Below are 18,262 nucleotides of genomic sequence, written 5' to 3'. Positions count from 1 at the left end.
TTTAGTATATTTGAAGGTAAAAAAGAAGTACAATACAGTCGATGAATCACGTATTGGCAACTTAACGGATTTATATGATCGTGCGGTAATGTTCTTGTTGTTATTTTACTCCGTCAAAAAAAAATATATATATATATATATATATATATATATATAGTATATATTGTTTTCGAAAGAATAGTCTGCAAATTACTTAATTGAAGAGATATTTCATCCTGCGGTTGATGGACATTATATTATATCGAGAGGATAAGATTCCAGTAGGGGGTTCACAACAATGTTTGTTGCGATTGAATCGTCCCTGAAAATCAATGGATCGACCGTCTATAATAACGTGTATTAACCATTGACTGATCTCGTATAACATAATCTGTATCTCGAGTATCAGATCATCTTCGCCTCTCTCTTTCTATCTTTCTCTCTCTTTTTCTCTCTTCCTTCACTTTTTCTCTTTTTCCCCCTTTTTTCTCTCTTTTCTCTCTTTTTTTAATTTTTTCCCCTTTCTTCCCTCTTTCTTCACTTTTTCTCTTTTTTTTGCCCTTTTTTTCTATTTTTTCACTTTTTTTCTCTCTTTTTTACCTTTTTCTATAATTTCTTTGTTTTTCCGTTTCTCTCTTCTTTTTTTCCAATTTTTCATTTTCTTTCTCTATTTTTCCCTAATTTCTCTTTTTTTCTCTTTCTCTATCTCTCTTTTTTCACTTTTTTCATTTTTTCTCTGTCTTTCTCTTTCTCTTCTAAAAAAATCTCTCTTATTTTTTTCGAGAAAGAAAATGTATCATTTTCTCAATTTTTCTTCTGTGAGAGAAAAAGGGTAATCTTCATTGAAGGATGAAGAGAGAGAGAGAGAGAGAGAGAGAGAGAGAGAGAGAGCAAAAAGTTACGTGCGTACACACACCTTCCTGATATAGCGCACGATTTGTTGCTGTGATTATGGTTATATTAAAGTTTAAAGGTGTAGTATACTGTAGCCGTCGACACTATACAATTAACTTGATATTATTACAACGCACATAACTTGGTCGTAACTTACATTCTTCCATCCACTTTGCCTCTATCTCGAGCGTTTATCTGGAAAAAAGGCATAATAAAGGCGTATCTTCAGCCTCCGATCTTTTCCTTCCTTCATTTGTCTCTCTCTCTCGCTCACTCATAATGTATATTTTCTCTTCTTCCAAATCACATCACTTCACCTTCCTTCCTTCTTTTTCTTTTTTTTTTTTTTTTCTTATTTGCCTCATTTTTCATTAACTAGACATTTTTTTCAAAACAGAACAAAAAAAAAAAAAAACTTCCTAAACCATTATAATTAATTTATATTTTCAATTGTGTATACGTATACCCTTGAAGAAGTAAAAAAAACTAACATATAATTACAAAGTAAAAACTTGATATATATTTTTTTTTATTTAATAATAATAATAATATTAATAATAATAACAAAAAATAAATAAAAATAACAAAAATAAAAGAAATAATAATAATAAGAAATAGAAACTTAATTTCAAAAATTTAATTAAAAATTTACTCTCTAAATTTGAATTAGTTCGAATTCGTTTAGTATTTTAAATTAATGTCATTTTTAACTAATTTTTAGTAAAATATTACTATTTGGTATAATAATATTTTTTTTACTAAAGTTTTAATTACAAAATAATTTAGTTTGGAATATTTCCTAACTTTTAGTAAAATATTACTACTTGATTTAGTAATATTTTTTTTACTAAGATTTTAGTGAAAAAATAACTATAAAAATTTAGTAGAAATTTTCATCAATTTCTAGTAAAATATTACTATCTGTTTCAGTAATAATTTTTTTTTTACCAAAGTCTTAGAAAAAAAAAAATAACTTAAACTTAATTGCGGAATTTAATCGAATTTTTCAGTAAAATGTTAATATTTAATTTCTTTATGTTTTTATAGTATTTTTTAATGTTTATTAATGTTTCGTTTTTACGTTTTTTTTTTTTTTTTTGTTTTTTTTCTGTTCATCAAAGTTTTAGTATAAAAAATAATTAAAAATTAGACGATATTTTCAGTAATATTTAATAAAATAAAACTATCTAATAAACTATTAAATTTTTTTTAACTAAAGTTTTAGGTGAAAATTTACTAAAAATTAGAAAAAAATTTTTACCTAACTTTTAGTAAAATATTTGATTTAATTAAAACAATTTGATATAGTAATTTTTTTTTGTTTACTAAAATTATAGTGAAAAGTGACGAAAAATTAGTTTTGGAATTTTCCCTTAACTTTTAGTGTAAAATATTACTATTTCATTTATTAGCAATATTTCTTATTAGTAAAAATTTTGTCAAAAAAAGTAATTAAAAATTAGTAGAAACTTTTACTAATTTTTAGTAAAATTATACTATCCGATTTAGTACTAATTTTATTTTACTAAATTTTTAGTGAAAAGTAAATAAAAATTCGTTTGTAATTTTCGCTAATTTTTTAGTAAAATGTTACTTTTTCATTTAGTAATATTTTTTTTTAGCAAATTTTTAGTAAAAAAAAAAAAAAAATAACTAAACCCTAATTGGAATTTTACCGAATTTTTCAGTAAAATGTTACTATTTAATTTATTTATGTTTTTATATTATTTTTTCAAGTTTTTTTTTGATGTTTTTTTTTTCTTTATCAAAGTTTTAGTGAAAAATAATTTGAAAACTAGTAAAAATTTCCATCAATTTTAATTGTTAAACAAATTTTTTTAATAATTCAAAATTTTCAAAAGCATTTTTAATATATATATTCAAAAAAAAAAAAAATTCAAAATTTACTCAAAAACTACTTTAAAACATTAAATTGAAAAAATACATTCTCTAATTATAATATCTAATATAATTTTAACATTTTTGAAAAAATTTTCTTCAGTACTGTTTGACAAGCCCTTTTTGATAAAAAAAAAAAAAAAACAGCGGTTCTTTTTGTTTTGTTCTTATCACACCTGATAAAGATTAAAATCTCAACTTCCTTTGCAGGTGCATATATATATGTGTGAAAAGCTTCATTTTTTTTGTCATAGAATTTTATTTTTTTTAAAAAGTAATAAATCAATTTACGGTTTCATTAAAAGTTGTAGAGTTATTTAAATAGGTGTTGGCCTTTTTCACATTCTCTCTTTCTCTCTCTCTCGTTGTTGTGTGATTCTGAACATATTTCATGCATTAATTTAGTGAAGGTAATAGAAACGCGTATTTCATGGCAATTAAAACTTGGTGCATCGTAATCTTGAGACTATTAAAAGCCATCAATTACTGACCCCATGTATATATGTATACATATACATACACTCTTTACCATACCATGTCCCCTTTTAAATGAATCCCTCGCCTCGAGAGTTCCGCCTCGAGGCTTAGGATATAATTCAGCTCGCAAGCCTCTTCTCGCGATAACAGGTTTTACCTCGTTATGGTTCATCGAACACTTTAGGGTAATTGTAATTAGAATCGAAGCTGTACATCTTGCAAAACGAATAATAATAATAATAATAATAATAATAATAATAATAATAATAATAATAATAATAATAATAATAATACCCAGTGGAAAATTGCCAATGGTAACCATTGGGCCATTATAAGACCAATGATGGTTCAATATTGGGCCAATGCTGCCAATATTGGGACACTCTTTTGCCAATGGTAAATTTCCCACTGGATAATAATAAAAAGATCCATATTTTGCTAAATTATAAACAATATTTTAATTTTTAAAACAAACAAAAAATTTTTTTTTGGGAAAATAAGATCCTATATTGGGCCTTATATTACAAATATTGGGCCCCAATTTTAAAATTAGGGTCAATTGGGCTAAATGGGGACAAAATCCCTATTTATCACAAATTACGTATAAAACTGACTGTCCCTATTTACCCCAAAATTTGGAAAATTTCGGGTAAATGATGACAGCATAGTTTCTAAGAAAGGTTTAAGAAAAAAGGAGACAGAGTTTCAGTATTATTGATCTCGCATTTCAAAGAAAATAGACTTAGAAATCATACAAAATTTTTTTTTCTTATTCCTTATGACTTCCATAACAGAAATTGACTTGAATTTTTGATTTTCGTCAATTTGGGTTATAACAAGCTGTCCCTATTTACCAAAAAAAAAAAAAAATTTGAAAACTCAGGGTAAATGGTTATTATTAATAAAATTGACAAAAATTCAAATCAATTTCTATTATGGGAGTCATAAGGGAATATAAGAAAAAATGTTTGTATAATTTTTAAGTCTGTTTTCTTTGAAATTGCGAGACTAAATACTGAAAGCCTTATCCGTCCTTTTACCCCAACTGACTCTAAGTAAATATTCGCCATTTAAAATACAATTCTGTTTATTCCAATTAGAATACTTAAATCCCGAGATAACATAAAAATTATAATTTCTCTCAACGATCCATATCGAAACCCAAAAAAAAAAAAGAACAATTAGCACCATTAATCGCGATTCTTTATAACACATATATTACGCATTTATCTTCATTTAAATATTAAATAAATTATATTATTAAAATTGTTATGTTTCCCGTACTGTATTTTTATATCACGCGCCCTATCAAACCGTGGGGGTTAAATATTTGCAATATTACAACTTCTTATTTCTCCCGCGTTGTGCACATTTTCATTGCTATTCTTATTCACCTCCTTTTCTTCTATCTCATCGCGCGCGCGAAAGAAGATAAAAATCACGCGATGCGTTAAGAGTCGAGAGAGAGAGAAAGAGAGAGAGAGAGAATTACCCATCTCTTTCTCTCAAGTGCCATACGGTATATAATCTTTACTCGCAGAATGCATACCCAAGATTCCAGATCTGATGAACGATACACACGTTACTTGAAATTGCACATATACGGGGATCCTGCGAGATTAACTTATATGCCACTGCATCGACGTAGGCCAAAGTGAATAGATAATCGACGATCCTTGAAAAAATGGGAATACTTAAAAAAAAAAAAAAAAGAATCCTTTTTAATCTATACACAACGAAGAATGCAATGGGAAAATTATATACATATATTTATATATATGTGAATGATTCTCCGCGTTGCGCACAATTTGATTACTGACATTATGTATTTTAAAAAAATAATTTTTGTTTTCTAAATTTATTTTATAATATTAAATTAGCTATATTTTTTCATTCTTCTAGTAATTACCCCTTGTGTACCATATTTGCCCCTTGTGTACTATAATTATCCCTTTGGTTCCATAAATGCCCCTAGTGTGCCACAATTACCCCTTGTGTACAATATTTGCCCCTTGTGTACCGTAATTATCCCTTAGGTTCCATGATTGCCCCTGGTGTGCCATAATTACCCCTTGTGTAGCCCAATTACCCCTAGTGTGTTATAATTACCTCTTAGGTTCCATAACCGCTAAATATGTTACACAAAGGGGTAATTGTAGCACTCCAGGGACAATTATGGAACCTAAGGGGTAATTACGGTATACAAGGGGTAAATATGGTACATAAGGGGTAATTATGGCACACCAGGGGCAATCATAGAACCTAAGGGATAATTACGGTACACAAGGGGCAAATATGGTACACAAGGGGTAATTGTGGCACGCCAGGGGCAATCATGGAACCTAAGGGATAATTACGGTACACAAGGGGCAAATATGGTATACACGGGGTAATTGTGGTACACTAGGGGCATTTATGCAACCTCGTGTACCATATTTGCCACCTTGTGTACCATATTACCCCTTTTTTTTACCAGAATAGACCCCCCGATTGACAGTTGGGGAATGTAGTCACGTGTAGGAAAAAACTTTTTTAAAAAACGACGAAAAAAAACTTTTTCTATGACAGTTAAAAAAAAAATGCTAAATACATTGTAAATTGTTAAGCTTTTTTCACTATACTTATCGAAGTAGCCAATTATTTACTCTAAAAAAAAAAAAAAATTAAACAAGAAAAACATAACCTAGTCCACTGATTAACTATACATTCCTCATGTATAAAATTAAAATTTTCTTAAAGAATACATGTTAGTTAAGCGTTAGGAAGACAGATGACAATTTATAATTAAGAAAATTGCATATCTCTTCTGTTTTTAAGGTATATATGAGTGTGCAACTTTATATATGTTGGCAAAGTAATGATTTGCATAATAATTAATCATCAGGAATATATATTTCATGATGGACAATCTCGTTATCGTGAAACAAAATATTATACACTCGCGTCGTGTATATATATCATCAAAAAGTCAACAGTTTTATATTCATCAGGCTCTATATAACACAAATCCAAAGGGGGTATAATTAATTCTAAAAATCAATTCATTTTCGTCACGAGTTTTAGCCTGTTATATATATATATATATATATAACTCATCAAGACAACTATCTTTTTAACTAATTTTTTTTCTTCTATTTTCCTTTTTTGATGAAATAATTTTTTATTTTTTTAAATTAATATCCATGAATTTTATACATAGTTTATAAAAGCGATTTACTAGTTCTTTTCTTTTTTCTTTGGATAACAGAAATGAAAATTATTGTCCACATTAAAATAATTCTATACTAGTGCTTCGTTTTAATTATTAAAAAATTTTTTTTTTTAAATCTCTTTACAGAATTACCATTTTTTATTAAGTCACCCAAAATTCCTAATTTAAGTTTTTTTTACTAATTCTATCAGAATAATTCTATTCTACTAGTTCCATCAGAACCTATATTTTTAACACAGAAATTTCTTTTTCAAACATAATAATTATGCTAATGAAAATTTTTGCATAATGCAATAATTCTACTAATAAAATATGTTGTTTAGTGCAATTATAAATAAAAATAATAATAATAATAATAATAATTTTTTAGTAATTAAAATAATTGTAATAGTGGAATAATTGTATAAATACAAAAAAAATAGATAAAAAACAAAGTTAAATGATAAAAGTTCTTTGTGTAAACGTTATATTTACAAAAATAAAAAGTGTCTGTTCTTTAAAAATAACCCTTTGAGTGAAAGAAGCGATTTGATGATATACGCGCGCACGAGGATAATGAGGAAAATTCAGGGGCACTCGAGGAGGTCTCCTCGACCTCGCTTGAGTCATTTCAGCACAGGTAGAAAGAGAGAGAAAAAGATCTATAAATACCGAGCACGTTTGTATGTTGCCGACCTGTTGCTTAACAGCAACCTCGTGTGAGAACAATGTAACCAAAAGTTCATTGCGTTTATACAATCTTTTAAACCATTTATTATTATTAAATTAATTTTTTCTATAAATTCCAAATGAAAATTTATAAATAACAGAAGGAAATAATAACAATAAAAATAATAATAATAATAATAATAGTAGTCAGGGAAGTCAGGGAATTTAAATGGTCGGGGAAAAGTCAGGGATTTTATTTAATTTTTTGGAATTTTTTATAAATAAATTAAAGTAACTATTAGTTTCAAACAATTTTTTACTTTTTTTTCCCAAAGCAAATGCAAATTAAAAAGTTGGCCTTCCAAACTCAATTATTAAGCATGTGACATATATATCTTATATTCATTAAGTAAATAATTATTTACTACTATTTATTACTATTTTACAATTTACTATTTTTTACTATTTATAATTGTATAATTATAGAATTTTTAATTTTAAAAAATTATTCCTTTAAAAATTGTTTATAAAAACGTTACGTACTTCAGCTTCGTAACCCTTAGAGGACCAAATTATTTTTTAAAAAATCGCGATTTTTGATTTTTAAACAAGTTTTTCAGCGAAACTAATTCAGCATATATATTAATACATATATGAAATTAGTGAATAATAGACATCAGGTAAATGATTTAATTGTATCAAAATAAATTTTATTTGATCAAAATAAAAATTTTTTAGTGTAATTTAAGTTAGGGAATTTTTTTCCTAGCAGTTGTTAGACACCCTGGTAGTAATAATAAAAATAAAAATAATAATAATAATAATAATAATAGTAATAATAATAGTAATAATAATAGTAATAATAATAATAATAAATAGTCAAAATTAATGATTTTATCCGGATTTCCGCAAAAAAAAAATCGCATTAGTTCGTATATATAGAAAATAATCAAATAATTATATAACTATAAAACGAAATTATAATTTAATGTATAATAGTCCCATTAAATTGCAAACTTAAAATCAGTAGCATATTAATTTATTTATTTTTTTTAAAAAGCCGCACATGAAACATAATAAGGTGCACTTTAAAGGGGATTTAATTTGAAAATAACTGTTTGATTATCGCCTAACGAGAATTGTGTACTGTATAATATAGACCTGAAAGGCTACATTTAAGGAAAACATGCGGAAACAGGATGAGAGGCCATACCACCTTCTTTTGCTATATATATATAAATAATAATTAACTTGGCAAAAGAGTTCTCACAGTGCAATGTGCGAACAAATTATCTGTGTGTGTGTGATATAGAATTGACATTCCAACACATTGTTAGAAAGAAGACAATAAAAGCTATCTTCAAAAGATAATCTAAAAGCAAGGAGAGAGAGAGAGAGAGAAGAAGTTGGTCCAAACCAAAAACCTCCTGTGGATTAAGACATATATTCAATTGTCCTGGTTGTTTGTACCGTTGCCTTTCTGCTTATAAGTTAAAATACAAATTGCGTACGTGACTCCATGTGGTATATACACTATCAGATACGCTTGGGTACTATAAGGTTATGAATCTTTCGGCCTCGTAATCCATTATTCTGTTTATTTTGCGATGTACAAGCTAATGCACTGGAAAGATAGGCGCGATTATCGCAGCGAGTGGGAGGGAGAAAAACCAGAGACAGAGTGAGAGAGAGAGAGGGAGGGAAACATAGGGTCATAGATGTGTTCAAGAACAGTCAATTACAGGAACTTTTTTTCTACCCTTTTTTTTCAAGAATAGGTCATTCCTCCCGAAGAAGATGAAACGGTATGTCAACACCAAACCGTTGATTTCCTCTTACGCAATGACGATACAAGACTCTCCCGGAAAGGGCGACAAGAGACAAAAACCGTTACGTACTAGATTAAACGATCCCTATACATCTTTGGTTCTGCCAATGATGATTTAGTAGAATTTTACAATTTGTTTATTTTTAAGCTTATAGATTCACTGTAAAACGAAATGTATTAATTTACAAAATCGACTTTAGATATACTAAATTTGGTTCTGCTTTTAATATCTATAATCGGTACTATTTTAGTAATTTTCTTTTTACATTGTTAGAATTTTTAAGAGTACATAATGTTCTGGTAATTACATCGAAAATTTACTACTGGGCACAGTATTGTAAGAAACCAAATACCAGTATTGTTCCAATACTGTGTCAGTAGTAAATTTTTTTTTTTTTTCTATCTAAAATCTTCAAATTTTATCAATGCCATAATAAAAAAATTCTTCTATATATGTGTGCTAAATGAACATAAAGAAGATGAGTAAAATCGGGCCAGGGCGTGATCCCGACTCTTCGCCCACGGTTGATTTTCTTCTATCCTCATCGGTTCCCAGGTGAAGGTAATCACATTCCGCGTTCCACGGTAATGGTGAACGAATACAGCCTCCGGGCTGTAACGGCACCGTCTGCACCAGTGCACACAGCGCACCCTCTTATATTCGCTATATATATATATATATATATATATATATATATATACTCTCAGTGCGCGTCGAGTCATATAGTTTTGCCTGGCCTCGGTCAAATTGCCTTTCTCTCTAATTATTATTCTTGAATAAGAGACGAATGACAAGGAACCACCTCCCGGAAAGACTTCCCTTAAAAACCGATTGAGAAATAGAGAGAGAGACGTTAATAACGATCGCAGCATCGTGCCAACATCTATAATAATAATAATAATAATAATCTATACTTTAACCCACTTTATAAATATAGCCAATAAGCGATGACTCTAATGGATTATGTCTTTCAATCATCTGCCGACGTAATAGGAGATTGAAGGTCTTTGAAAAATTAATTAGCAAATATTTACTTTTCGCGGTAGGGGGAAAAAAATGGTAATTTTAATATCCACGTGGAACGAGTTCTGAAGGAATATAAATGTGACGAAAACTAAAATCGGTTTAAGTTTCTTAAAAATTTTAAAGAATTAGTATAGAAAACAAATTGGGAATTTTGGGTGATTTAATGAAAAATTGTAATTCTATAAGGAGATTTTAGAAATAAATTTTACTAAAAAACGAGGCAATTATTGTAATGTGGACAATAATTTCCATTTCTGCTATATCCAAAGTTAAAAGAAAATCTAGTAAATCCCTTTTTCGTAAGGGTGAAAATCGTTTGATTACGTCTATCGACTTTCACCCTTACGGAAAACCCTTATTAGGTTCTTACTTTAGCAGAAATAGAAATTATTGTCCTAAGTTCTAAATCTGTTGCCTCCAATACCAACAATTGTAATTCCCATAATTATTCTACTAGTCATGAAATGTGGTTGTGGAATTAGCATTGATATCCAATTTCGAACCAAATGTTAAGGTATTAATTCCGATTTCGTCTGGATTAACCAGTTTTGGTTTTCCTCGTTCTTAAGACCATTTGATGAATATTCGGAGACTTTTAGGGTATCATTTGGAGACCTATTTGGTGAACATTTGGAGACCTTTTTTGGTAATCATTTGAAGACTATTTCGACACCTTTTGGAGAACTTTGGAAGACCTTCTTGGTGACCATTTGGAAATAATTTATAGATAACTTTTTGGTGACCATTTGGAGACCATTTGGAGACATTTTTGGAGAAATTTTAGAATTAAGTATAATTCGGTTATAATTTTGGAAATTTTGTATACAGACTAGTGTTTGAAAAATGTGTAACACTCTTAAGACCATTTGATGAATATTCGGAGACTTTTAGGGAACCATTTGGAGAGCTATTTGGTGACTATTTGGAGAAATTTTTAGTCATCATTTGGAGACTATTCGGAGAACTTTTGGAGACCCTTTAAACTCCTTTTGGTGACAATTTGGAAGATCATTCGGAGACCTGTTTGGAAACTATTTGGAGACCTTTCGATGACCGACCATTTGGAAAAAATTTTGCGGACTTTTTAGTGACCATTTGGAGACTATTTGGAGACATTATTAGTGAAATTTTTGAGACTTTCTAGAGACCTTTTGGTAACCATTAGGAAAATTATTTGAAAATAATTTGGCGACCCTTATGGTGACCATTCGGAGACTATTTAGAGACCTTTTTGGGAAAATTTTTGGAGACTTTTTGGAGATCTTTTGATGATCATTTGGAACATTATTTGGAAATAATTTGAATACCTTTATGGTGACCATTCGGAGACTATTTAAAGACCTTTTGCTGACCATTTGGAAAATAATTTAGAGACCTGTTTTTAAAACTTTTGGATACTATTAGGAGAACTTTTGGTTACCTTTTTAAATGATGATTTGGAAATAATTCGGAGACCTTTTTTAGTGACCATTTGGAGAATTTTTGGAGACTATTTAAAGACCTTTTCGTGACTATTTGGAGATCATTTGGAGAACTTCTGGTGACCATTTAGAAATAATTTGGAGACCATTTGGAAGATCATTTGGAGATCTTTTGGAGACTATTTGGAGACCATTTGGAAGATCATTTGGAGATCTTTTGGAGACTATTTGGAGACCATTTGGAAGATCATTTGGAGAACTTTTGGAGACCTTTTTAATGACAATTTGGAAATAATTTAGAGACCTTTATGATGACTATTCGGAGACTATTCAGAGACCTTTTGGAACCATTTGAAAGATTATTTGGATATTTTTTTGCAGAACTTTAAGAGAACTATTTAATGTCAAATTTGGAATATTATTTGGAAATAATTTACAGAGCTTTTTGGTGATAATTCGAAGAACTTTTAAATACTATTTGAAAACCTTTTAAATACTATTTGAAGATCTTTTAAAGACTATTTGAAGACATTTTAGACTTCTTTTGAGATACCGTTTGGTATGCCATTTTAAAAACATTTCAATTACCGTTTTTCATTCAAATACACTACTCTTCGCCGGGATGACATAATAATTCGTTTCGGGCAACGAACCAAATCGAAGCCCCCGCAAAGAGAACAAGTGCGGCATTATTAGTCGCGGTTCGGTGAAACAAGCCGGTCCTGAAACAAGATAGAAAGTAAAGAGAGGTGAATTGTGGAGCACTTGGTTGAAAAAGAGAGAGAGTGGGAGAGAAGAAAGAGTGTTGAGTTGATTTTCATTCAGAGCGCGCAGCAGGTGTGTCGTTTGTCGCCTTCGCTTAGTATACATATTAGCATTTGGTGAAGCCAGAGGGGAACAAAAAGAGAAACAGAATGAGAGCGAGAGAGAACCAAGAGGTTGGTGCTCATTCACCGAATTCCCCTGTTCAATGGGTCGCATCGTGAATACGCAATGACGTAAGGTCCGAGTGTGTGTATATTATCGTGCACACGTACTCTCCCTCTGTGTGTATATATATATATATATATATGATTTTAGATCTCACTTTGATGGATGAAAAACGTCGCGGGGGATATTCATTATGATTGGCTGACTTGTAATTTACGATGTGCTACATAAAATGGCCATCGATGTTAACAAGACTGCAAAACAATACATAATCTTTGACGCTTAGGTGTCGCGTGCGTGTATATTTTCTTCGCACCACAATAAATCCTTACAATTCAAGGAGAAAAACGATTGCAATAAAATATATTGTGTATACCATCAACAACATTCCATACTTAGGAACTGATATTTATCTACTATTCTAGGTTAACATGCGGCCATCAAAAACTAGACAAATTCCTTTTGTTTCTCTATATCATCGTTTAATATCGAAACTAGGGTAGTACTTTTTTTCAAAAAAATGATTTTTTTTAATTCTAATTTTCTTTTCTTTTCAGAAAAATACCAAACTCGGTGACAAGAAAAATTACAATGAACTAGAATTCTAGATGCCATGACATGAAATATATTTCAAGGTGGAACAGCTGTCTATTTCCATAGTTGTATATATATATAGTAGAGTTAGTGCCTTGGCAATATACGGGGTTACTAATCGCTGGCGGCGCGAAGACTCAAAGTGTTACGTGACACTTGACCTCTGAATTATAGTAAACCGTCCAAGATGATTACTAGCCTCTTTGATTTCTTGGGAAAAATTGTATCTTGATCAAAGTCCGCCTTCGTGTCACGAGATTTTTTTTTTTTTTTTTTTTTTGCACAAAAATACAATATGATCCCACGTCCTGATTTTCGATAAAAATTTTTTTAAAAGAAAATATTTTTGTTTTAGATTTCAAGTTTGCCGACATGTCGGCGCTGTGGGCCAGGCTCTGCCGACGCGGGAACATCCTGTACCTGGTCATTTTGTTAACAGTACGATCCTCGCATTCTGGTGAGTTTTTTTGTTTTTTTTTCTTTCATCACGCTTTTCAAGAATCGACACGCTCTTATCAAATATAGAACAACTGAGAATTATTATAATAAAAAAAAAATTTTTTTTTTTTTTCTATTGCATTCCGGTTGGGGAATTTTTTTTTTTCCACTTCTCAGGAACTCCATATTTGTCTTTGAAATAATTCTTCTCCCATTTTTGGTCTTGTTCTTCTAGTATCTATCAACTTCGATAGACTTCCGTACGAAAAGCCGGTTTTCTGAGAGGGGGAAAAAAAACAAACCATACAGTTCATTGTACAGTGATTTCAAAGAAATGACATGTCAGGCCAAAAAAAAGAAATTCTATTTTGAAAATATTTAACTTAATATCTGCATGAATTTTTTACCTAGTCAATTACAAACCAAGCCCATAAAATGAAAATTCACCGTTAGAAAGAATGAATTTCCGATCTTGTATAATATTCATAGAGGCAATTCTATTACTTCTTGAACCTATCGTAAAATCACAATATTTTTTTTTTCCCCTCTCGGCACAAGACAAAGATGGGTCAAAGAGAGAGAGAGAGATATTCTCAAAGAGGATATTCTCTTCTTGGCCCAACCTCCTTTTCTTGCATCTTTTTTGCACTTATTTGTCCTACTTTAGTTCTTGTTCATCCTTCTCTATATTCTTCTTCTTCTTAACCCTAACTAGCAAATCCAAGGTGGAAAGGTCAGCAGCGGTCATCCAACGAAAGACATAACGGAACGTGTGGGTGCAGCGTCAGCGTGACACGTATTAAGTAATCGTATTAGTCTAGGTATCGTGTAAATAAATGTCTTTTTGCTAATTCTACGGTCATCGATAATATTATATTGACGGCAAATAATATATATGAGGCTTATTCAATAACTTTATCCTCATTCTTAAACCCCCCTCCCCCCTCTTTCCCTCTTTATCCTTCTTGTCCTACAATGGACAAATTGATTCCTTTTATTGAATAGTGATTTATCATTTTGTGTTACTGCATAAAATATTGATTCTAAGGGGCGTAGATCATTAAAATTGTCGATTGGAATTTTTATTTTTTAACGAATTTTTATTAAATTATTTGAAACATAAATTTTAAATTTCTAAATTTTGCTTCAAAATTCGAAAAATTTAACAGAATTTCGTAATTTATATCCGAATTTCAATTTTTTTCGAATACTCGAAAACTTAAGGATATACACGAAAAATTTGTTTTATCTGTAAGAGGGATATATTTGAATAACGAAAATTTTCGCTATTTTAGTGAAACTTATCGCTGTTTCAGATAAAGATTTTTTCGTTTTTTTAGTTTAAGGTTATGTTAAGGGGCTAAGTATAATTAGCCCCATAATATAATCTTAAGCTAAAAAAATGATTTTTCACCAGAACAAAAAATATAAGTTAAAATTTATTACACCAAATTTTGAAAAATTTAGTTGTACAATTTTCAAAAAAAAAAAAAAAATATTTTTAGTCAAAATTTATTGTCAAATAATAATTATTTAACATTTTTTGTTTGTTTTTCCTTAAAATTTATGTAAAAATTGTAATTTTTATTTTCTTTTTCTCTTAGAAAATTATTTAACAACAAATTTTGAAGCGAAACAATTTATTTTAAAAATTATAAAACTAAATCTTACAAAATTTGGTAAAATTAATTTTATTTATAGTTTAATTTGTTGTAAAAAACAATTTTTAGTTTTTAGGTTATGTTAATGCACTAAGAACTCTTAAAACGCAGAATTTTCATTTTTTCGAATTGGGGCTCATAAAAATCATTTCATTTTAAAGAATTTTTATTAGAAATAAGTAATAATAATAATAATAATAATAATAATAATAATAATGTAATATTTTTTACACGAATTTTAAATTTTAGAATTGTAATTTTGCAGATTTTCTTTTTATACGAATTTTTGCATAACAGAATATTTAGCTCAGAATTTTCGTTAAACAAAATTTTTATTTTACAGTAATTTTCTTTATTTGCCTTTTTTATTTAGAAGATTTTTAATTTAAGCGAATTTTAATTTAACAGAATTCAAACGAATTTTATGTGATTCGAATTTTTAAAATAACAGAAATTCCAATTCACTGAATTTTAATTTGTCCGAATTTTTAAGGCGCTGAATTTTCATTTTGTCCGAAATTTCAAATGGCCAAACAAACATTCAACAGAAAGATTTCGGCGCAATTTTCAAAAATTGACCAATTAGAAATTATCAAAAAAATCGTGATTAGTTAGTTTTTGAAAATTGCGCCAAAATCTTTCTGTTCATTGTTTGTTCGGCCATTTATTATTTTCGGCCAAAATGAAAATTCGGCGTCTTAAAAATTCTATCAGTTAAAAATTCGAAAAATTTTTTAATTCGGTTAATTGGAATTTCTGTCATTTAAAAATTTGAATTTTATTAAATTAAAATTTAATGAAATTAAAATTTTTTTAAATAAAAAAGTTATGTAATGAAAAGGACTGTAAAATAAAAATTCTGGCAAAAATTCGGTAGCTAAAATTTTTTTTTTAAATTCATATAAAAAGAAAACCTCAAATTCCAATTAAAAAAATGAAAAAATTTGTTAAAAAACATTATTATCAGGGTTGCCAACAATTTTTTTTAATGAAATATGACATGTAATGTCTAAATATTGACCACTGGATAATTTTCTGTAACATTAGAGTTTATATCTGACAGACGTATTGAATATTTGAATTTAGTAACCGAGAATAAGTGAGAGGATACATTAATCTGTATAATATTCAGAATATATAATATGAGGTTTAACGATTTCAGATAAAATACTATATATTTGCAAACGTAACCTAATAGTATTTATAGAATAGAAAGATATCTTTAATCATAAATATTAATAAAAAAAGTATAAGAAAAATAATTTTAAGAACTCTTTCAAGTTTGTTAATAAAAAATTAAATTACAATTACAAGTAAATGAAAAATTTATAAATTTTAAAAAACGTAATATTTTACATATAAAAAACGTTACACATTTCTCTCAGTTCCTATATATCAGAGACATTGATCTCTCTGATAATATCTGAATTTAGATTCATTTCACGCGTGCGCATTGTTCTTTCTTTTTAATAAAAATGTTACGATCCATTTTTTTTATTCTATTAAGGGTATCTTTGCTTTCTTTCCCTAAATAATTTTTTAATCTTTCAAATAAGTTTTAGGTATTTAAATTATCCCTACCTACATAAACTCAAAAACTAACAGTAATATAAGTTATTTTAAGTAAAATATTTATTAAACTAATTTAATTTACTTAAAATAAAAAAATCGACTTTTTCGGAACGTAAATTTGATTTTTAAGCCTAAAAGAATAAAATTGCGATTTTCTTATTCTAATAGCCCCGGTTGACGGTTAATTTTTTTTTCTAATTTGATTTTTTTTTTTTATCAAATGCATATATAGTTAATTACGTTTTTCAATATTAGATTATATAGTGGTTATTTTAACAGTTACTTTATTTCCCTCATTAGATTTGATTCAAAAAAACCGTTATTTCTTTTTTCCGGATTTAACTACTCTTTTAGCCCGTTAATTTACTTTTCTAATTTGATTTGCCACTCGAGATAAAATTTGACCTTTGTACCGCATCGGTGACCCTGAAAAATGAGAAGAATTTACATGCAGACAGTGTAACTATACCGAGCAGACTATGCGGTTAATGGTAATGAACTTTCGCGAGGCAAGGTCGACAGCGATGATTTCATAACATGAAACGACGCTCTCTGCGCTGCTGCTGCTCTCCACTCTCGTATTATAAAAGCAACCAGGTGAACTCTCTTTCTCTTTACGCGCAATACTCGCCTCTCTCTCTCTTTCGCTGTTTTTCTCTCTCTCTCACACACACTCACTCTTTTTCCCATGCTCTCTTTTTATTTATTTTACTTTTAGAGAAAGAGTGTGAAAATGAAACAGAGGTAAACGAGCGAGAGGGTACATTAACTTTCACAGTAAACATAATATTCTTTGCCATTCTTTCGGAAACTAAATATCGTCTGCAACACTATTTTTTTACCTTATTTTTTTCTCTTTTAGATGCTTTACATTTAAACTAGATGCTAAGGTACTAAAACTCATTTTTTTCGCATAATACCAACGATCGTAAAATACTAATTTTTTGCCTTATATTAGTTTTGAATTTTTATTCTAAATTTAGAAACTAAAGGTTAAAAATGGTAAAAAGGGGATGTGTGAAATAGTTTTAAAAATCGTTAGAATTTTATTAGATTTTATTTTCATTGAGCCGAATTTTAATTTTTTCAAATTATTATTTTTACCATAAAATTATTATGGAATGACCCCCAAAAAAAGGTTATAACTTCTAAATAAATTAGCGTATTTTTACGAAATTTGGTAATAATGTTCTGTGCTATGAATGACGCCCTTTAAGGGCGAAAAATACGAATTTTGGAAAAAAGTGTAAAATTATTACGGAATGACCCCAAAAAAACTTTAAAGAACTGATTATTAGTGGAAATTTTTTTTATAATTTTCTAAAGAACTATTTTTGAATTTTATTATTTTCAATGAGAAAGGCAATCAATATATATTGCTCTAATTGATTCAATCATCTAACTGTCACTATTGTTGGATTTGGGACGGAAGAGGATGTGTTTTATCAAAACCGATTGAATTACGTATATATGTCAAAACAAATGATTTTGCTCATCTTCAATTTGTATGTAGTTCATTAATCCCGTTAACTCTATTGTCGATTGAATATTGATCTCAAATCAATATAATATATATTGTAAGAACATTCACTTTTTTTACACGCATTCTAATTTTATTTCTCGAGAACAAAACTCTTTTCATGAGTATTCGCCTCTCTTGATTTGATTATTATACATATTGAT

At 28.8% G+C, this 18,262-nt stretch overlaps 1 protein-coding gene across 1 annotated transcript in view; it reads left to right on the top strand.

Moving 5' to 3' along the window:
* LOC127281008 (titin homolog) overlaps positions 1-18,262 on the top strand; it is a 60,098-nt gene that overhangs the window by 27,519 nt on the left and 14,317 nt on the right. Inside the window, exon 2 of the mRNA XM_051304478.1 lies at positions 13,264-13,365. Coding sequence (XP_051160435.1) covers positions 13,281-13,365 — 85 coding nt within the window. The 5' untranslated portion in view covers positions 13,264-13,280. The remainder of the gene's footprint in view (positions 1-13,263; positions 13,366-18,262) is intronic.

The sequence above is a fragment of the Leptopilina boulardi genome, unplaced genomic scaffold, assembly GCF_019393585.1.
Source record: "Leptopilina boulardi isolate dan_hultmark-lab unplaced genomic scaffold, ZJU_Lbou_2.1 LbouV2_260, whole genome shotgun sequence".
Lineage (NCBI taxonomy): Eukaryota > Metazoa > Arthropoda > Insecta > Hymenoptera > Figitidae > Leptopilina > Leptopilina boulardi.
Note: the sequence above shows the minus strand (reverse complement) of the source record. Positions and strands in the feature narration are given on the sequence as shown.